The 21,617-nt window shown below is 41.4% G+C and overlaps 1 protein-coding gene and 1 long non-coding RNA gene across 2 annotated transcripts; one reads left to right on the top strand and one right to left on the bottom strand.

The window, feature by feature from the left end:
- Positions 1 to 3: 3 nt before the first annotated feature.
- On the top strand, positions 4 to 21,532 carry APMAP (adipocyte plasma membrane associated protein). Its single transcript, XM_053383555.1, has 9 exons — positions 4 to 267; positions 4,827 to 4,943; positions 8,468 to 8,583; positions 12,141 to 12,233; positions 14,776 to 14,892; positions 15,793 to 15,967; positions 18,426 to 18,560; positions 18,903 to 19,095; positions 20,080 to 21,532. Exons 1-9 carry the CDS (start codon positions 176 to 178, stop codon positions 20,287 to 20,289), a joined length of 1,248 nt encoding a protein of 415 aa, XP_053239530.1. The 5' UTR covers positions 4 to 175; the 3' UTR covers positions 20,290 to 21,532.
- Positions 14,000 to 18,907, bottom strand: LOC128411331 (uncharacterized). Its single transcript, XR_008329764.1, has 2 exons — positions 18,758 to 18,907; positions 14,000 to 14,097 (listed from the first exon to the last, which is right to left on the bottom strand). It is a non-coding gene; the product is annotated as an uncharacterized LOC128411331 (long non-coding RNA).
- Positions 21,533 to 21,617: the final 85 nt, after the last annotated feature.

The raw sequence follows: 21,617 nt of genomic DNA on the forward strand, positions 1-21,617 counted from the left end.
TGTAGGGGGCGGGGCCTGCAGGGCACCAGCCTGGCGGCCGTTGGGCAAGCATGGAGGCGGGGGCGGAGCTCCGGGGCGGGGCGGCACCTGCTCTTGGCGCTGCGTGGAGAGCTTGTTCTGCGGCGGCGGGCAAGCGCGCTTCTTCTCAGTCACGCCGAGGGGCGACGGGGGCAACATGAATGAGGCGGAAGGCCTGAGGCAGCGGCGCCCTATCCGCCCTCAGGTGATTACCGAGGACAACACGGCTCAGGAGACCAAGGATGGCAGGTGTGTGAGGGGCGTCGTCCGGCTTCTCAGGGAGGTGACCTCGTGGGCGCCCGCCTGCCTGTCCCTGAGGGAAAGGGGTCCCTTCCTGCTGTTCCTCCGGGCGCGGAGCGGGTCCGCCGGGGCGCGAGGGGGCCGGAAAGCGAGTCCCCGCCTGGGCCCTTGAGGGAGCAGCTGGGTTGGGTGGGCGGCGTGAGGCGGCATTCCCCCTCGGCCTTCTTTTCTGACCCCGGGTTTAAGGAGCGGGTCTTGCCTGGCCGAGGGTGCTTTGGGGCGGGAGGGGAGAGGCTGAGCTGCAGGGTGGAAGGAGAAGAGGGCCGCGTAATTCTGCAACGAGATGCTCCTGGGCTCAAATCTTTTTGGAAGGCCTCTCATCTGCTGGCATCTATTCGTATATAATAATAATAATAATAATTAATAATAATAAATTCTTTTCTCTCAGTGCTACCAAGGCATGTAACACGATGTAACACAAACACGGTGTATTGTGTGTCTCGTATTGCATTGTATTTTGGCCCTGCTGTTTACAACGCTTTCTTGTGCCTCCCTAGAATAAATACACACGCACGCGCGCGGGGGCCCCTTCTGTGATCACAATATAGCTACAATAAAAACCAACATGTGGATTTTATTAGCTTTGCTCGTATGCTACACTCAAAAGAATTTTGGGCATTCATTTCTAACCTACCAAAACGTAGATCGAAAAGTGCTTGGGAAGGAGGAATCCAGCTCTCCCCCGCCCACCCATTATACAAGGCTGTAAAGTGTCAAAGGTGCTCGTGTTGTATAAACAAAAAGAATAATTCTGCAATAAAGGCAATGAAATGGCAGTAATAAAAAAAACAACCCAGAAGAGAGACCTAAGTCGAAACCTTTCTAAATCCTAAATGTGTGGTAACTAGTTACGGAAATTTGGGAGTTCTGCACATGCACGTGAAATGTGAAATCCAGTGTAGCCTGCTTCACAGGGTTGTTGTGGAGGTTAAATGAGGAGGGGGAGAAGCATGTATTGAGCTCATTGAAGAAAAAAGTGGTATATAAATACAATAAAAATAATAACTCTTCCTTTATTAAACTCTCTGTATAAAATGCCCTGGTCAGAACTCTGGTGTTGAAAATTGGTTCCAGCATTGAAGCCTGTTAAGCTCATTTGCAAAGGAAGCATTATGTAGAGAGGATAAGGGTTAACTAGGGGAGAGTTCAGTCATCTTTGCAGCATGGCGAAATCTTCAAGCTCTGTTGAAGTATATGGAGTTATCTGGTGACAACATTGTTCAAATACTAAATTCAGATAAGTGATAGTTTGGTGGATTTGTGTGAGCAGCTGAAATAGGAGAGTATGACTCAAAAATGCTAATAGTCATGGCAATCATGGCAATAGTATCCATGGCAAGCCCCTTCATAAGTACATTTCTGAGTATGTTTGCTTATTCTTACTGTGTTCTTAATGTGACTTACTATGTGGTTTGGGGGATGGCTTAGTGAGTCTGAATTAAGCCCTAGCCACTGGAAAGAACAGCCTGGTTTGCACTTAATGCTTTATCATGGTTTATTAAACGATAGTTAGTAAACTCTGGTTAATAACTATGGTTTCTGGTTTGCACTTAATGCTTTATCATGGTTTATTAAGCGATAGTTAGTAAACTCTGGTTAATAACTATGGTTTCTTTACTGCCAACAAACCATCATGTGAAGCCTTGATTTTTGCTGACTTATGAGCCTTGGTTTCTTCTAACTTTGGCTTGACATTACAGTGGTACCTCTAGTTGCGGACACGATCTGTTCCAGGGTGCTGTTAGCACCCTGAAAAGTCCACAACTAGAGACCTCTTCTGCGCATGTGCGTGGCGCAATCAAGCACTTCTGTGCGTGTGCGCATGGCGAAACCCGGTTGCCGCGTTCGCAAGCTGAAAAGATGCAATGTGAACCTAACGCAACATGAGCTATGACTGTACATGCAAACCCAGCACTCTGTTCATATTTCAGTTTGCATTTGGACTGCAGAATACTGTAATTACATTTATGCTTCCTTGGAGGAGTATTTCCCTATTTCCCAATGGCTAACATATCTGATTCAACTTCCAGTAAACACATGTTTCCATTGTACACCTGTACCTGGAGGTAATCTATGGAAGAGAAAAGGGGATAATTATGTCACATCTCCTTGGGACATAATGTTGGGTAAACCTCTGGGGTAAACCTGCTTGAATTTGTTGTCCTTTTCAGTGAATGTACCTATCCTTGATCTGGTGTGTGTGAAAAACAGATTATAATCTACATGTTACCTTCACACCAAATCTGGGAGAGAGAAATTTGGGAGAGAAATTACTTAGGTAGGATACTTTCTACATTGCAGAAACATGTAACAAAAACAATAAACTTCCAGCGCTTCAGGTTCTGGTAGTAAGCTCTTGAGTCACACAGACCTATTGCAATCTTGGATGTTTGGGGTGGGGCAGAGCTCTTTCAACAATAGTTCTCAGGTATAACTAATACGATAATGCCAAATTCAGATGTCCCAGAATTTCTATACTGGGAGAAGGCTGCATGTTGGTGTCATCAAAACTGCAGTTTGAGAAACTGAATTTTATTTTAATTATTTAACGGGGAATTCTTTTTGCCTGTCTAACAAGAAGTAATCCCATTCATTTCAGTGGGGCCTGTTGGCTGATGTTTGTTATCTGTTGTATGGGCATATCTCCTATGGCTGAATTTCTTTACCAAATTCCGTGTTGCTGGTGGTCTTCAAATTAGACATGTTAAATGAAAAAGAAGTATACGGATAGGTTTTTGAGCAGCACAATTCATTTTTATCCATGTTCAGCATTTCTTCACTTCTTTGATGAAATGTTGATGTTCAGACCTTGCCAGCTCCTAGGGCCTTTAAGCCTGTCTTATCCCTTCCCAGTTGTTTAAAAAAAGTCATTTATGTGCTGATCAGAGAAAAAAATGCTGCGTAACATTCCTCTTAGCAGAGTTTTTGTCCTTGATTTATGAAGGACACCATACTGTATTTGTTAATAACAAAGGTCTTCATGTATCCAAATCTATCTTTGTAGATAACTGAAGAGAAATGGTACAGAAAATGAGATTTCAAGTTTTCTTTTCTTCGTTTTCCTTTCACAAATCATGGTGATTAAAAAGCTTGCTAAGGGTTAGAAATGCAACCTTTACCCTGAGAAAGTAAAATCTTAAGCTGGTTTCATCCACAGAACTTCAGTTCTGTTTCTCCCACTTACTTACCCTTAATCTCTCTTGCGGCTATAAAAAGGTTTGGATTTAAACTGTCAGATTCATGCATTGTGGATACTACTTCAAACACATAATAATAATAATAATATTCAATAATTTTATTATTTATACCCCACCCATCTAGCTGGGTTGCTCCAACCACTCTGGGCAGCTTCTAACACATACTGGAAAGTACCAGTCACATTTAACATGCAGAGTTCTTAAATCCACTCACCTGTTCTCCACTGGCAAATCCCCTGTTCCCACATGCCTTCCACAAAGATTCTTTGCGTAAGCTGCAAAGGCTCAAGTAAACACAGAGAAGGCATCTCTGCAGTTAAGAAAGAAGTAGAAAGAGAGAGGAGGTGATTTCCCTCCCTTTCTTCTGACTGAGCTTTCTGCATCACAAGCTATATCCTTCCTTGGGACTATACTGTTAAGAATGCAGGTGGGATACTATGAACTTTAAATGTTTAAATTCTTGCTTGTGGATAAGTAACAGATTGGGAAGAAGGGTAGGCTAGAATCTTCTTAGACATGATTTCCATGTGCAGGGAGCTTTTCTATATGAGGAACCATTTGGATGTGAAATCTTACACCTGCATTTTGCAATGGTATGATCCTGAGATGTGTTTTCTGATCTACTGAATGTATAGCTCAGCTGTAATGTCACTGGTAAATTGTAATGGGTTTGAAAAGGATATTTGGAGTTTTTTCTTCATTTGACTATCGATTCCCCTTTGATTAGTGGAATAACGTAATCACTGAGTTTATACAACATGCTCATGTGGAAAAACTAGGCATACATAGATGTATTGCTAGTTAGGTAAAGGTAAAGGTACCCCTGCCCGTACGGGCCAGTCTTGACAGACTCTAGGGTTTGCGCTCATCTCACTCTAGAGGCCGGGAGCCAGCGCTGTCCGCAGATACTTCCGGGTCACGTGGCCAGCGTGACAAAGCTGCTCTGGCGAGCCAGCGCAGCACACACGGAAACGTCGTTTACCTTGCCGCTAGTAAGCGGTCCCTATTTATCTACTTGCACCCGGGGGTGCTTTCAAACTGCTAGGTTGGCAGGCGCTGGGACCGAGCAGCGGGAGCGCACCCCGCCACGGGGATTCAAACCGCCGACCATGCGATCAGCAGGTCCTAGGCGCTGAGGTTTTACCCACAGCGCCACCCGCGTCCCGTATTGCTAGTTACACATTCATAAAATAGTATAATCTTGGCCTGAAATCGCTGTTACAGATATACACTAACACACTGGTGATCATTGTTTAAAATTGTGCAGAGCTTCAATTTAAGTTTCTAATCTGTTTTGTATTTTTGTTACAGTACTTACAGCAACAAAGTATTCCGTGTGACTTTCATGACTTTGGCTGTATCGCTAATTATTCCCTTATTTGGAGCAATAATTCTTCTGGAGTGTCCAATAGACCCTCAGCCTATAAGGTGAGTTACAAAGTATGTATGATATCAGAATGTAGCATATAATTTAAGTGTTTAACTGAATACTTAATTAGGATTTTTTTATCGCCGGTAAGTTTAATTTTTTTCCTTCAGAATGCAGGTATTAGTAGGGTAAGACCTGATTAAACTGTGATGTGCAGTATACACAGGACTGTGCAGCCTGCTAAGAAATATGGTATTCTGATATTGAAAGACGTATTGAAAGCTGGATTGCTTTCGGTATCTCAACAAATTTCACATTTGCTGTCTCAGTTCAGATCTTAGAAATGAATAACAGTTGCTGTATGTATTTTTTAAATAAATGCAATCAAATATAATAAGGAAGATGGAAAATTGATTTTTGAAGCGAAACGAACAGTGCATCCTTTAAGACTGTGAGCAAATAAGAGGCTCTTCAAGCACAATAGGACTACTTTGGCAAGTGTTCTCATCTGGCTAGAGTTGGTTATTCATTTGTTTAGCACTATGGGAATTGTGTCAACTCCCCTTGGTGTGTCTGCTCCGCACCTGTCTTGCGTATATGTTTGCAAAGGTGCCTACATGGACTTGATCCAACACAATAAGTATACCTTGTTCATGGGTTGTGCAGATTGCTCAGCTAAAATGAGCCTATGGTCTCTCTGCAGACATGAAGCCAAATGTGGATTCAACACATTTTTAGGAATATTGAGGAATATTGAGGGAAGGAAGAAGGATATTTGTATGGTACCCACGGGGAGAGCTTAATGATAAGAGTCCCAGTTCTCTTGTACCTCGAGCCAGGAGTTCACCAAGAAGTCTTTGAAGGAAATTGTACTTTGGAGGCTCTGAGAGCTCCCAAAAGTTGACATCTCTCATTAGGGAAAGATTTCAGAACAAGGAGAACACTCCAGATTGATAAAATCCCATATTGTTGGAATGAGACTATTCAGTTCTCATTTCAGTCTTGCCAGGTGTTAGTACTAAAGCTTTACTGCATTGGTTTTGAGAATGAATATATGTTTGGATGATATATATTTAAACCGTATTTGGAGTAGATCTACTGAAATCAGTGACAAGTTAGTCATGACTGACTAAATTCATTTTATTTCAGTGGATCTACTCTTGAGTACGGCTTGGTTGGATGCCACCGTTCATATTTTCACCACCAGGGAGAAGGCCTTTTCAGTAGTGGCACCTGGTTTATGGAACAGTTTAACCCTTTCTTAGGAGTGCCCCCACATGACTTAAGGGAACTCATACAAATGCTTGCATGTGAATTTGTACACACCCCTGAAACTCAGGATAACGCTTCCATGCATCTGAGGAAGTGGGCTGTTGCCCAGAAATCTTTTGCCGTAATAAATTTGACTTACTTTATTATTATTTTTCATAAAATTTATACACCACTGTATTATTTTAAAAAATGGTTTACAAAAGATAAAGCAGAAAAATCAAGACAAATTTACAACCTTTAAAACATACAAAAGTTAAAATACTAAAACAGATTAAAATTACCTCAACTTTCTAAGCATCTGGGTAGGTTTTTCTAAAAATGAATATTTTTAGCAGGTGCCAAAAAGTGTATGGTGCTCATCAGAATAGTCACAAATGAAAACTTGGGCCCAGGTGAACACCCGAGTCACAGCTTTACAGGAATACAGCTTACATTCACGTGATAATCTGAGACAGTTGCATACAGTTAGGCATGGGAGACTAGACTTGTTCTTGTGACTGGTTATGCAGTGGTGGTATGTTGAGCAAACCTTTGTGGAAAGAGGAAGCTGCCCGTTGGTCAACAGCACCCAAACCTGCTGAGCGTTAAATGCTGCCACAAACACACAAAGAAAGGTATGCTGGAGAAGCAAATGCAAACAAATATTTGATTACACATTAGAACTTGAAAGCTCAGAGAAAAATTTGCAAAGGCTTTTTTTGGGGGGGGGGACTAAGTCAAACATGGTTGTTGTAAGTTATGTATCATTATGACTCCCTGCTGCCTTTGGCACCCTGCCTCCTGGGTCCTTTTTTATTTTATGTTTGAAACTGGGGGCGGGTATGGTGTGACAATGTTTCTGCTTTTTGCATTATACAGTGGTACCTCGGGTTAAGTACTTAATTCATTCCGGAGGTCGGTTCTTAACCTGAAACTGTTCTTAACCTGAAGCACCACTTTAGCTAATGGGGCCTCCTGGCTGCTGCCGCGCCGCCGGAGCACAATTTCTGTTCTCATCCTGAAGCAAAGTCTTAACGCAAGGTACTATTTCTGGGTTAGCGGAGTCTGTAACCTGAAGCGTATGTAACCCGAGGTACCACTGTGTTTCAATTGTGTTCTTTGCTTATATAATGTAGGCCATCCATATAACTTTCTTATGAGGAGTCATACATATGTCAGAATAAATACTTTATCTTTTTGAGATGAAAAAAGTTTTTAAGGCTACAGTCCAAAGCATACATCTGTGAATCGGGTCCCTCTGAAATAAGTGGGGCTTACTGTCAAGTAAATAAGGTTAGATCAACCTGTAAATCTTACTGTCATGATAAGTTTCAGGAATTGACAAGTTTAACATTCGTAATCACATCTCTGTCCTTAGAATCCTCCATTTCATACAACCTTTCATGTTGTATTCAGCTTTGGTCCATTTAACTTACATTATCGTGACAGCAAAATACAGGATTAAGTAGCTCTAAGCAGATCTAGAACAGGGAAATGGCTACTATTTCATTTAGGTAAGATTCTTTCCTAAGCTGTTCAGTAGTGTTACTGAACACCTGGTGGTATGATCATTTCTCTGGATGACTACATCTTATTGGCCAAAGTAATCACGGTGTGTATTTTGAAATGATCTGTAAGGTGTTCCATAAAAGCAAATCTTCATTAAGAAGCATTTTAACTTGTAATGGAGAATTGTTTCAGAAAAGCTGTGGAAATACTGAGTTACAAATATGCAGTATTGAAATGCTTCAGCGTTAGAAATGAGTACAATGTTGAAAAGTGCTTTAAAATTGAAAGCATTGCCATTTGAACAATTGGTGTTTGTTCGTTTGACACCAAACTAGAATAGGAAACTAGAATAAAAGATTTAAGAGTGGAATTTTCCCCAATAGGTGGTCCATTGTATGTCCTTGTAATAGTGTCCATCATGCTGATCTTGCAAATGCCCTGGGTTTTTTTCCCCTATTTGGAATTAAAAGAGATCTGCAGGGCTCTCTGTGGCTTTTCCATCTCGAGTGTGTTGGCTTGATGCTGGCTTATTTTGCATGTTATGTTAAACTATAGTTTAAACTTTCTATTAAGATATTGTAATATTATGGATCTTATGTTGATATGTTTTATGTACACAGTACATACCTTGATCAGACTTCCATACGCAGTATGGGCAGAGTGTGTTTGAATCTCATATCCAGCCTCACCTGCCTTTTAGTGCCTGAGGTAGAAAGGAAAACTAGGTTTATCTGTACCAAGAATCTTTCCAAAATTGGTTGGCTGCCTGCCCTTTTCTTTCAGTCCACCGATGAAATTGCTTCTCCTTCTTCCCCTCTCCTAGCTTCAAAGAACCTCCTCTCCTCACTGGCGCATTAGAGCCAAACTTCAAGCTCCGACAAGCAGAAAGGCTATTTGAAAATCAGCTTGTTGGACCAGAATCTATTGCAAACATCGGCGGTAAGCACAATAATGTCTGCATGCTAAACTGTGAAGGGTCTTAATGCTTGGAGCTTGAGTCAAACATGAGACCTTCTGAGCCTAGCAAAAAATCATTTTTTCTCTTGTTCTGTTCTTTTCCCCAAATACTTAACAGCAGGCTTCCTCAAACTCGGCCCTCCATAATAATAATAATAATTTATTATTTATACCCCGCCCATCTGGCTGAGTTTCCCCAGCCACTCTGGGCGGCTCCCAATCAGTGTTAAAAACAGTACAGCGTTACATATTAAAAACTTCCCTGAACAGGGCTGCCTTAAGATGTCTTCTGAATGTCAGGTAATTATTTATCTCTTTGACATCTGATGGGAGGGCGTTCCACAGGGCGGGCGCCACTACCGAGAAGGCCCTCTGTCTGGTTCCCTGTAGCCTCACTTCTCGCAATGAGGGAACCGCCAGAAGGCCCTCGGCGCTGGATCTCAGTGTCCGGGCTGAACGATGGGGGTGGAGACGCTCCTTCAGGTATACAGGACCGAGGCCGTTTAGGGCTTTAAAGGTCAGCACCAACACTTTGAATCGTGCTCGGAAACGTACTGGGAGCCAATGCAGATCTCTCAGAACCGGTGTTATGTGGTCCCGGCGGCCACTCCCAGTCACCAGTCTAGCTGCCGCATTCTGGATTAATTGCAGTTTCCGGGTCACCTTCAAAGGTAGCCCCACGTAGAGCGCGTTGCAGTAGTCCAAGCGTGAGATAACTAGAGCATGCACCACTCTGGCGAGACAGTTCGCGGGCAGGTAGGGTCTTAGCCTGCGTACCAGGTGGAGCTGGTAGACAGCTGCCCTGGACACAGAGTTAACCTGCGCCTCCATGGACAGCTGTGAGTCCAAAATGACTCCCAGGCTGCGCACCTGGTCCTTCAGGGGCACAGTTACCCCATTCAAGACCAGGGAATCCCCCACACCAACCCGCTCCCTGTCCCCCAAAAACAGTACTTCTGTCTTGTCAGGATTCAACCTCAATCTGTTAGCCGCCATCCATCCTCCAACCGCCTCCAGGCACTCACACAGGACCTTCACCGCCTTCACTGGTTCTGATTTAAAGGAGAGGTAGAGCTGGGTGTCATCTGCATACTGATGAACACCCAGTCCAAACCCCCTGATGATCTCTCCCAGCGGCTTCATATAGATATTAAAAAGCATGGGGGAGAGGACAGAACCCTGAGGCACCCCACAAGTGAGAGCCCAGGGGTCTGAACACTCATCCCCCACCACCACTTTCTGGACACGGCCCAGGAGGAAGGAGCGGAACCACTGTATGACAGTGCCCCCAGCTCCCAACCCCTCTAGACGGTCCAGAAGGATGTTATGGTCGATGGTGTCAAAGGCCGCTGAGAGATCCAGCAGAACTAGGAAACAGCTCTCACCTTTGTCCCTAGCCCGCCGGGGATCATCAACCAGCGCGACCAAGGCAGTTTCAGTCCCATGGTGAGGCCTGAATCCTGATTGGAAGGGATCCAAATGGTCCGTTTCCTCCAGGCGTGCTTGGAGTTGTTCAGCAACCACCCGCTCAATCACCTTGCCCAAGAATGGCAGATTTGAGACTGGGCGATAGTTGGCCAAATTGGCCGGGTCTAAAGATGTTTTTTTAAGAAGCGGTTTAATGACCGCCTCTTTCAGCGGGCCTGGGAAGGCTCCCTCACAGAGGGAAGCATTCACCACCCCGCAGAGCCCATCGCCCAGCCCTTCCCGGCTTGCTTTTATCAGCCAGGATGGGCAAGGATCAAGGAGACAGGTGGTCGGTTTCACTTGTCCAAGCAGCCTGTCCACATCCTCGGAGGTAACAGATTGGAATTGATCCCATGTAACAGGACCAGACAGAACTCTAGCACTCTCCCGCCCTGGCCCTGCTCCCACGGTGGAGTCTACCTCCTTCTGAATCTGAGCGATTTTATCTGCAAAAAACTTTGCAAAAGCATTGCAGGAGATCTTGGGGTCCCTACCAGGCCCCGGTGGTACAGGTGGTTCCGATAGATTGCGAACCACTTGAAAAAGTCTCCTGCTGCTGTTTTCTGCAGATGCAATGGAGGCGGCGAAGAAGGCCCTCTTCGCCGTCGCCATTGCCACTTGGTAGGCTCGACGTTGAGCTCTAACCCGTGTCCGGTCTGATTCAGAATGAGTTTTCCGCCACCGGCGCTCTAGCCGTCTCAACGATTGTTTCATCACCCTCAGCTCCGGGGAAAACCACGGGGCTCTCCGGGCTCCATGCAATCGGAGAGGGCGCTTGCAGATGTTTCCAGATGTTTTGAGACTACAATTCCCATCATCCCTGACCACTGGTCTTGCTAGCTAGGGATCATGGGAGTTGTAGGCCAAAAACATCTGGAGGGTTGAGTTTGAGAAAGCCTGCTTTATAGTAGTAACTACTCCATAAGTCATGTTGGTAACTCTTGGTGTAAGCATTGATCTTCTGTTATTGATCCAAATAACTGTGCAATTGATTTCTGAAATAATCAAATCTTTAATTATATAAAGCACACAGTGAAAGAGCATGTCATGTTAGAAGATATGACACTCTCTAAGTTGTAACAGTGGTGTGGTTTCTGTAGCTGTTGTGTTGTGGGATAAGTGAAAGAGCTAGGGAGAGCTGATCTTATACATCCAGAGAACTAGTGTACCTGGTGTGCTCAGGGTCTAATACTCAAGGTGCCTGCTCTTGTAAGTGGATAAGTGTCTCAATGGTTGCTGAGGAGCAAAAATGGAACAGGGCTATTGCCTTCATGTCCTGCTTATGGCCTTGCTAGAAGCATCTGGCTGCTCACTGGGAAACAAGATGCTGGCTAGAAGTCCTTTTTTTCTGATCCAACATGGCCTCTGTAACTTTCCAGGAAGCAAATGGCAAGAATCACTATAGATTCACAGGCAATGCCATTTATTCACAGTTCATAATCAAAATAATAAACAGCAAACGTATAAATTGCAGAAAATATAATCAAACACGTATACTACAAAAAAATAGGACAATGCCGAGAATGTCAAAATTCAGAAATAAGAAAATAACCATGAATGCACAAGGTTGTCCCAGTGTTACAGTTAAAGGCCGGTCAATCTCTGATTACTCTGACTAAGGGGAAATGCATCAAAATAAAAAGCCATCTATTAGCTTGGATTATGGAAGATGAAAACAAACAATGCTTTCCCTTTCTACTGGAACTTTAATTGGTGAATAGTAGCCGCCAGAGCTGCAAAAATCCATTGATGGTGAGAAATCCAAGAGATACCAACAATAAAGAAAGTAAAAATTGAACAAGTATTGTATCTCAATATAAAGGATCTAAGTTATCCCTACAAAAGGTTGTGTATTTGGAGTCCTGTTGTTTATTAGCCAGATGCTGACTGGAGTGTGTTCATGTGGCTTTGAGCCACAGATGACTGCTACTGTGGACATGATTTGAGGCTGACTTTAGTTTTAATATTTAAAGGTCATGAGATTTTTTTATGAAGGAACAATGTGCAATTCATACAGTACTTCCAGTTTCCAGAATTCATAAAAAGCTTTTCCTACAACTTGTCTCTCTTAGATGTGTTGTTCACTGGTACGGCGGATGGAAAAATTCTAAAGATTGAAAATGGCGAAATACACACCTTAGCCCGACTTGGACATGGCCCCTGTGGTAAGTTAGAGGAACCACGTATTTTATTGCTGCTATTGCATTTCGGTCCGAATTGTATAGCGATTGTACTGTCAACATTTTAAGCTTTGCTAAGTCATTTGCTTGTATATTATCTAACTCATTTTAAGGTGCACTAATGATTTTTCTTTTCCTAAATGGAAAAATAGCTATATTTCATAATGTTCTTCACAGTGCATTTTAGGCAGTTTATTTTTGGTATATCGTTTCATAGGCCTTATTATGCAGGTTTGGTCTGAGAAGTGTGCCAATAATTGACATGAAAGTGTGAAGACAGGGATGCCCCTGTGGAATAAGAACCTATTGCTAACACTTTGGAGTAACGATCAGTAATTCAGTGCACACTACCATTTGTTATTTTTTTATCTATGCAACTGTATCAACACTTCCTGGTGGTTCTCTTTTTGTGCTCCTTTTAACCTTCATGCCAATGATTCTAGCTGACTGCTCAACTGCAGCCCTGATTGCCAGCTTTGGTTGAAAATACCCTGGCTGAGTTTGACATGGGACAGCAACAGAGAGGATGTTCGGAGCAGGAAACTGACCATGCAGTGGTTAAGAGGAGCGGATTTGTAAGGGTCCATGTGTCACAAGGTTCTGCAAATGAAAGGGGAATGCAGCAAGGTCTTGGGAAATCGATGCTCTCCCAGAGTACCAATGGCTACCAATGAAAGAATATACAGGTTCCCTTATTCCAAGCTACCAAACTGCCACAGCTATATTCGGGCAATCTTCAAAAGAAATTATTTATTTCCAAACCAACCTTCATCCAATTAGTACAATGCTGTATAAAAAAATTAAACTACTAAAAGGAAAAAATACATTAAAACCCCTGCCATGTCACTGCCAAATGCACAGCACCCATTGCTTGTACCACCAGCCAGTCTCCTGCCAGTCTCACTGGACAGGTTGGGACCTGCTGGGAAAGGCACTCCATCAAGTAGTCCTAAGCTGTTCAGGAGTTTATAAACTGGGCCCAGTAGCTTATGGGAAGCCTGGACTGGTGGTGTTTGGCTACACTTGGGGATATCATACAGCAGCCAGGCACAGTCAGTTTCTCAATATAATATGGATAACATGCCCCTCATTCTGGCACTGTACATCATGCTATCTTGACTTTAGCTTAGCTTAATACTATAGAAAAACAGAGGAACTACATCTGAAATTGCACATGAAAAATGAGGAACTACAACATCTGAGATTGCACGTGGAGAATGAGAAGCCTCATTGCAGCATCCAGATTTGCACCATTACTTGTAGGATCTCATTTCCTTAACATCTATCCTTTGATTTTGTGTTTTTTAAAAATTCTGTGTAGCTTTGCCTTTTCTCTAATGCTTCCATCCATTTATTTTGTTATATAACACAGTCCAATAACTTACACTCAGGATATCCCCTTCAAACACAGAGGTGCTTAAGAGAATATAGGATAGCAGTGGTTCAACTTTTTGGAGTGATTGGCTTTAGCCTGTTAAAGTTGAGAGAGGCAACTCTGCATTGTTCCGGCTGGAAGTGTTTTCCTACATAGAACAGTGGAAGAGAAATGTATTTTGGAAAAAGGAAATGACTTCGCTTGCCACAGGCTATGTTTTTCACAAGCTGTGCCATGTGAAGTCAGTAAGGGGCAAGAAAGAGACTGACTGTTGTTCAGTACTGCTTGTTGGTAACTTGCAGAATGAACGTCTAGCTTCAGATTATTTCTCCTTTTGTTATAGGCACTGATACTGCTTGTGTTGGTTTCCTTTTCTGGAACAGCCAGTAGAGGGCACTGTGAACGTAAAAGTTTTAAACATTTGCTGCTTCTTTGCCTACATCTTCATTCTGCATGCAAAAAGAATAACTTGTCCTAAAAGTGGCAGCAGAAACATAAATGCAATAAAAAACCGCAACTAGAAGAGATTATTCACCACATTTATTATAAGGCAACTAGTTAGTTGTCCATGAAATCTTATGGCACAATAAATATGTTAGGGTGACATTGAAGTGTCAGCCTACTTGTGCAAGAGGGAATTTCCCTGTTTTCGGGGGGGGGGGCAGAAGTGGGAGGAAAGGAAGGGGAAGTTGGATCTTGTACAAAGGGTTGCATTCAGCATAGCACTAAACAAAGAGTTCCATCAGTGCAGGGATTTATCCTTGCATAAGTAAACATTCTCTTCCTCTTGTGTGCCTCCTAAATCTGTTCTGGGAGTTCCCCCACCCTCTGGAGCAGATTTAGGGATAGCACAGGGCGCACACAGGAGAAGGAGAGGGGTGAAAGTCTTGTTGTGTTCATGCACTAACACAATTTAATGTTGCCCGGAAAATTTCAATAGTCTGCAAGGTGCATTGTTGTTTCCTGCAACAGACCGCTAAAGATACCATTTTGGAATTTTCTCAGCATAAAATGGTGTTGATATCAGTAAAGTTTTGCTGAATATTTGTTTTTGGATTAAATTGTGAAGTAATGGCATTTTTTCCTGAAGCAGTATAGAAATCTTTGTATAAAAACTGCTGCTGTTAACTTGCTGGAAATGTGTCTTAAAAGGAACCAGAGAAGATGAAACCACATGTGGGAGACCTCTTGGAATCAGAGTTGGACCAGAGAACACCCTTTTTGTGGCCGATGCATACTATGGACTCTTTGAAATCAATCCTGTCTCAGGTAAACTTGCACTCATGTTTTTCCTGTTCATGTTTGCTTTGGCCTGGCATTTCTTTTGTCTTCCTTGTGAAGTCGCCATGCTCTCCTATTCTTCAGATGCTTTCATTTCCCTGCTTTCTTCTCCTCCTACTCCTTTTTGGCAACTCTTTGCACCCCCCTTTCCCCTTCACTTCCTTTTCCAACTCTTCTTTGCATACAGATCACCCCCATTTTCATGTCTCCTTCCTATTCTGCAGCTGTTTGCACACACACCATGATGAAATATGTCACTCTTTTAAGATAAGCAATCCTGCCATCTTGTTCCGTTAGCGAAGATTATCAGCTGATGAATGTTGTACATATATGAATGTTTGCTTGCTAATAAAATACCTGTTCTAAATTACTATGCTGAATCTGGGAAATCGTGCTGAAAACAACCCCTAATTCTGGGAATGAAACATGTTGTGTGAAAGGACTACGTAATATTCCATGGCTCTGCATCCTTTTTCTCTCATACACAAGAGGAAAATTACAGTTTTAAACAATGGCAGAGGTTTAAGCAGAGCAAGCAGAGAGAAGGAAACACTCAGGAAAAGGTGGCTGTTTAAAGCAAGGTTTCAGTACAGCAAGAAGGGAGTTGGGAAAGTCTCAGCCCGATGGATCTGTCTACTTTAAATAACATACGACAAAAGCACACCTTGAAATGCAAGCAGTTCATTTTAAGAACAAAAAAACCTTTCTTATGTGCAAACACAGATTCCTCTTCCTTAGCCAAAGTAAATGAAAATATTTGTAAATTATTTTCTATCTGCCATTTTGATGCATAAAGAAAGCTCTTATCATTGGAAAGTTATTAACTACTCTAAACTTAAAGCATGTAGGAAAGCAAGGGGTTAACCAAGTCCTCCTTTCTGTGATCAGGTGAAGTGAAACCACTTGTGTCCTCCAAGATTCCCATTGAAGGAAAAAACATGTCCTTTGTGAATGATCTTACACTGACGCGAGACGGAAGGAAAATCTACTTTACTGACTCCAGTAGTAAATGGCACAGAAAAGACTATTCCTTGTTAATCATGGAGGCTTCCGATGATGGACGGTAAGTCCCAACTGGGGAAAATCCTTGCAGTGTTTTGATGCCAGTTGCGAAAGCAGAATTTTGACAGAGTAATACGACTGAGTTGCTTAGTGAGTTTCTGGTCTGTAGCACGGCTGGGACTGCCTGGTGTGGAATTTTCTCTTAGCCAATGTGCTAATTCTTAATTAAAGGTAATAGTAATAGCTTAATTGAACGAGCAGCCCCACCCTTGAGCTGGAGTTTAGGTTTCTTGTGCTCCTACTAATGCATACCTGTGAGCCAGTGCTGTGGTTAGTGTCTTTCAAGAACGGCCCAGACAGGAGTGGTGAGACTTTTGAGGAGCCTGCACTAGCAGGCTGCTTGTTTATGTTAACCATAGTTCAAAATAAACTATGCTTAGAGTTGCGTGGAAACCAAGCCAATAAAGGCAGATGAAGATGATGGAATTTTCGGAGCTAGCCGACCTAACCGGAAGAGTCCGCGACCAGAAGGAGGAGGAGTATCAGGAAGAGTGGAATAAATTTAATGATTATTTAGTTAAATTTGTTAAGTTAAACTAACTGAAAATAGCTTGCAGATACTTAATGGGCTTAGGATTTTATTTATGTTAAGTGATGAATTAATATGTTTAATTCCATAAGGTGAAGATCTAAGGATGTTAATGTTTTAAGTTAAATTTCATAAAAATTGGGATTTGGAAAACCGTTAAAAGGACATGCAATGAAATTCAACCAAGGGGAAGCGAGGAAGTCACTTAACAAAGTTAATAACTGTAATTTTCAATAAGGCTATGATTTATGTTTGTCTTGTGTGTTTGTTTTTGTTTATAATATTGTGAAAGCTAATAAAATTTTTTTTGGGGGGGGGGGGAAGGAAACCAAGCCAATAAAAATATGGCATTACTGTACAAGCAAATGTGTGAATGAAGCAACTAAGAAACATGTAGGTTCACAGAAGTTATTTTTTAAAAAAAGATATTTATTGAGATTTTCCACCTTAATACATTAAAAAAGCAAAAAGCAAAAAACAAAAAAGTTAAAAACACATAAAGTTTGCAATCCGTATTTTCAATAACATATTTCCCTGACTTCCCCACACCTCCCCTTCTTACATTCCAATTCAAATTGTTAGTTCAACAAGTTCTTATCCCCAATTTTTGACCTTTTTATATTTAATTCATTTTAGAAAAACCAATTTTAACTTATAAACATCAATATTTGTACATCAGTGTTCATTCTTAAAACTTTTTTCTAAAGTCGACCCAAATTCCCTTCCACGAATTCCCCAATTTTCATACTAATAACAAAACAAAATAAAAAACAGATTATAATTGTACACCCTTTGGATTCCCAAACCCCCCCCTTTCCCGGTTTCGATCCCCAACAAATGTCCATCAGTCTTAGTCTACTATCAGCCTGGAGACCTCACGTCCGAGGCTCTTAATTCTCTCTCAATTCCTCTCTGCCGGTTTTTTTTGGTAGTCCTTAGTATTAAACACCAGATCTCGGAGAAGCTCTGTCCCAATAGGGTCCATGTTTCTTCCAGCCAGACCTCCATACTTAAAAGTAGAGCCCGAATCTTGTTTCTTACTCCTTTTAAGTCCAAATGTCCCGAAAGCTCCAACTTCCACCTTAATCAAATTTGTAATCCATAGGTCTTCAGATCTCCACATAAGGAGATCTCTCCATTCTTCAATCTCCAATTCAGACCAGATTTTCATCATCCAGTACTTATTTTCCTTTGTAACCATCATGTCAGGCCTCTGGCTCTCCTTTGTCATCTGCAACATTACATCTCCTCCTTCCTTTTCCTCAGAAACAACATATATCTCTTTCTCCACACTCTCAAATCTCTCAAGTTTCTCTTCTTGTCCAGCTACATGAACTTCCTGAGTCAAATCCTTATCAAATTCAATGAATTTGTTTACTGTTAAGTCCAGAGTTGCAACATTGGTAGCCAAAACATCAATTTGGCCTTGTAACTTTCCCAAGAGAAGAAAAACTCTGTCCAATTTAGCTTGAATTTTTCCTCCTTCAGCCATTCTTGTAATGTCCCAAAACCCCCTCTAGAGGGATTTTGGTTACTTAATCTTCCTTCCAGTTCAAATCCAAAAATCAAGTTAGTTTGTATCAGTTCTTCCAGTTCTTCCTTGTTTTCAACAAAATATAACCAAATTGTAACAAATATATCCAGCAGAGACAGCAGAAACAAAGTTCTCTTTTTCCTTCTTGACAGCTAATTTGACAGCTGTCAAACTCTTCTATATCTCCTCAACAGGCTCTCTCGCGGATCAAGTTAAATGAGCCTGTGAGTATTGAAATCTCTAGGAAACTGGATCCCTTCTGCCTTTTGGGTCTCCTTCACATGTGCTCCTGGTATTGGTTCTGTTGTTGTCTACATGGTTATGTATTAGTTTGCACGTAACTTTATGACAAATGAATTTAAAAATTAATGACTGTGTTAATGGTTTTGCCCTTAGCTTGCTTGAATATGACACTGTCACAAAGGAAGTGAAAGTCTTAATGGGAGGGCTCAGATTTCCAAATGGAGTGCAGCTTTCACCTGCTGAAGACTTTGTGTTGGTGGCCGAAACAACTATGGCAAGAATACGAAGGTATGTGGGATGCCTCCCGAGGTGGCTATACATTAAAGTTTGCACCAACGGCATTAGCCAATTGTTTTAAGCTCAGCTATCTTTTCAGGAATATATTTGATGCAAAGTTTGTTGATCATCCTTGTTGAAGAGGCTTTTCTAAATACTGTGCTCTGCAAGCGAACTCACTGCTTTTACTATGCAAACTGCAGACTCACTTGCTCTGACGAATTTTGCCCACTTGTGATATAGTAGGTCTTTTCATGCCTCTTCTTCCTCCTGGGAAGCACTTGTTGGTTTCTATGGTTCCTCCTTGACATGTGCTATTATCTTGTAATATATTAATGCACTTTAATTTTGCAGATACTACGTATCTGGCCTAATGAAAGGTGGAGAAGACATGTTTATAGAAAATATGCCTGGCTTTCCAGATAACATACGTCCAAGCAGCTCTGGAGGTTATTGGGTGGCTATGTCAGCTATTCGGTCCAATCCTGGATTTTCTATGTTGGATTTCTTATCTGAAAAACCATGGATTAAAAGAATAATATTTAAGGTAAAACAAATTCTGCTTTGATGATAAATTGCATAACCTATCTTGAGAGCCAGTTGGTTTGTTTAAAAAAAGACATTTAAAAGCAGTATATTAATATTAATGTTTCTCAAAAAGTGATTCGAAATAGCCGATTTATGGACAGATCATATTGCCCTCACAATGATAGAGCCAGAATACCAGGCAATATCAATCAAATGATTAAATTGTGTGATTGTACCTCGGGTTACATACGCTTCAGGTTACAGACTCCGCTAACCCAGAAATAGTACCTCGGGTTAAGAACTTTGCTTCAGGATAAGAACAGAAATGATGCTCCAGCAGCGCAGCAGCAGAGGGAGGCCCCATTAGTTAAAGTGGTGCTTCAGGTTAAGAACAGTTTCAGGTTAAGAACGGATGTCTGGAACGAATTAAGTACGTAACCAGAGGTACCACTGTAGTTTTTGTTTTTACGTAGCAGAACAAAGCATAAAACGGATGCAACAAATTAAAAAGCACTAAAACTGCAACATTCACTCAGATAGACAGGAAATGAAAAATGCTTTAAGATTAAAATGCTTACATTAGCGGTTCTTAAAAAAACAAAAAAACCACCCATCATGAGGAGCTTAATTTGGGCAAATTTTAGGGAAGCTTTAACACTTCCCGTTGATTTAGTGCACCCTTACCCAACCTAGTGCCCTCCAAAAGCCTTGGACTATGGCTCCCATCAGCCCCAGCCAGCATGGTCAATGGTCCGGAATGGCGGAGAAGTCATCTAAAACATCTGGGTCGTGGGCACCAGGTTGGGGAAGGCTGGTTTAGTCAAGATACTTGAGCATATGCTTAACTCTGCCCCGAAATAAATTGTGCTTCAAAGAGCTTTTGGATGGTTGATACTCTTTGGACATTCTGGGGTTTAAAAATCTGAATTGGGTAACATATTTTAACTGACTGTTCAGTGTACTTGTAATGCTTATGACTGAGGTGAATACTTTCTTCCCCCAGCTGCTCAGTCAAGAAATGGTGATAAAATTTGTGCCCAAGTACAGCCTACTTCTAGAACTAAGTGACACCGGATCCTACAGAAGAAGCTTCCATGATCCGAATGGAATGGTGGCAACTTACATAAGTGAAGCACATGAACATGATGGACATCTCTATTTGGGCTCCTTCCGGTCTCCCTTTATTTGCAGACTGAACCTCGAGGATGTCTAATTCTCTCAGTCAAAAGCACTGCCGCTGTTGTCTTGAGTTCCTCTAGAAGGGCAAACGGCCCAGGAAGAAGAATGAAATTTCAATCAGTCATGAGCACTGTAGACCCTAAGTAATTTGCAGGGAATAAAGTTTGAGTGTTTCTTACATTAAGCATGCCATGCCATAAAACCGGTGAACCCAATCCGCTATTGTCTTGTGCAACTCCCATTTGAATTGGTGGGCCTTGCGTAGAAGAAGTTCTTGGTGAGTTGTATACAATCTTTGGTATCTTTACTTACTTACACATAAATACAAAATTACCTCATGAAAACAAAAGTTGCTACATCTAATAATGTTCTTTAGAAGCTGCTTCCACTAGTGAAAGATGTACATAATTCTGTCTGCACTTCAAATAACATACTGGAATTACATCCTTGGACTTTACTTGCTAGTCCAAAATGATGTCTTGCATGCATTTGCTTCCAACTTGGATTCGTCTTTATAAGCATGTTTTTCTAAGCATGCATATTATAAAAGCTATCATTTATAGATGTATTAATAAGCAAATAAATTACAGGTATAATTCTATTTTCTGTCCGCTGTTTTCTGCATGGGTAATTTTAAAGACATGAGATCACTCCTGTGTGGCTCTCTAAACTTGAAAATGTATCCTCCGAATGGTAAATAGATACAACTGACTTGGAAGAAGCTTGTTCCAGAGTCTTATTTTGTCTCTGCGCAGATTATTTGATCACTGACACAATCTTTTCAGTCGTAGGAATGCTTTCATGTCATTAGATTGCAATGTAGGAAAAAGCCTTTAAACCCTGTACCTGACTGGTGTACAAGCTATCCGTTGAGGCCTTTATTTCTCGTATGGATTTGACTGAAAACTGCACTCATAGTAATAAACATAAGGTTGACTCAAATGTATAAATTGTATGATTGAAATAATTTTTTGAAGCACATAAGGAACTGATATTTTGTTACTTAAAGTATATTTTATTTTATTTTATGTTTTTGACTCATAAAGTTAAGTGCTTTTATTATTATTTGGGTAGTTCAGGGGTGTTTTTTAAGATGTCAAGATTTTGTCAGAAGAATTTAATATGCATAAGGTTTTTAAGAGTAAAACCAACCAATGCTTTGCTGGCTTACTGAGTTACATCTGGGCAGCATTTCAAATAACACAAACAAATGTTTAAAATCTTTATTATAATTTGTCAATGGAAACAACAGATTAAATGATTAAATCATCCAATAATTGTAGTACAGTATCTTAATTATGTATATCTTGTCTTTCCTTTTTAAAAAAGTGATTGTGAAATTTACTGGATAATTATGAACAT

The sequence above is a fragment of the Podarcis raffonei genome, chromosome 3 (genome assembly GCF_027172205.1).
Source record: "Podarcis raffonei isolate rPodRaf1 chromosome 3, rPodRaf1.pri, whole genome shotgun sequence".
NCBI classification, from domain to species: domain Eukaryota; kingdom Metazoa; phylum Chordata; class Lepidosauria; order Squamata; family Lacertidae; genus Podarcis; species Podarcis raffonei.

What these genes read in the sequence shown, in the direction of transcription:
- APMAP (XM_053383555.1), top strand. Translation starts at nt 176, where the DNA reads ATGAATGAGGCGGAAGGCCTGAGGCAGCGGCGCCCTATCCGCCCTCAG. An exon ending in CAGGAGACCAAGGATGGCAG is followed by an intron (nt 268 to 4,826) that starts GTGTGTGAGGGG and finishes TTTTTGTTACAG; the next exon opens with TACTTACAGCAACAAAGTAT. An exon ending in ACTATGGCAAGAATACGAAG is followed by an intron (nt 18,561 to 18,902) that starts GTATGTGGGATG and finishes TTAATTTTGCAG; the next exon opens with ATACTACGTATCTGGCCTAA.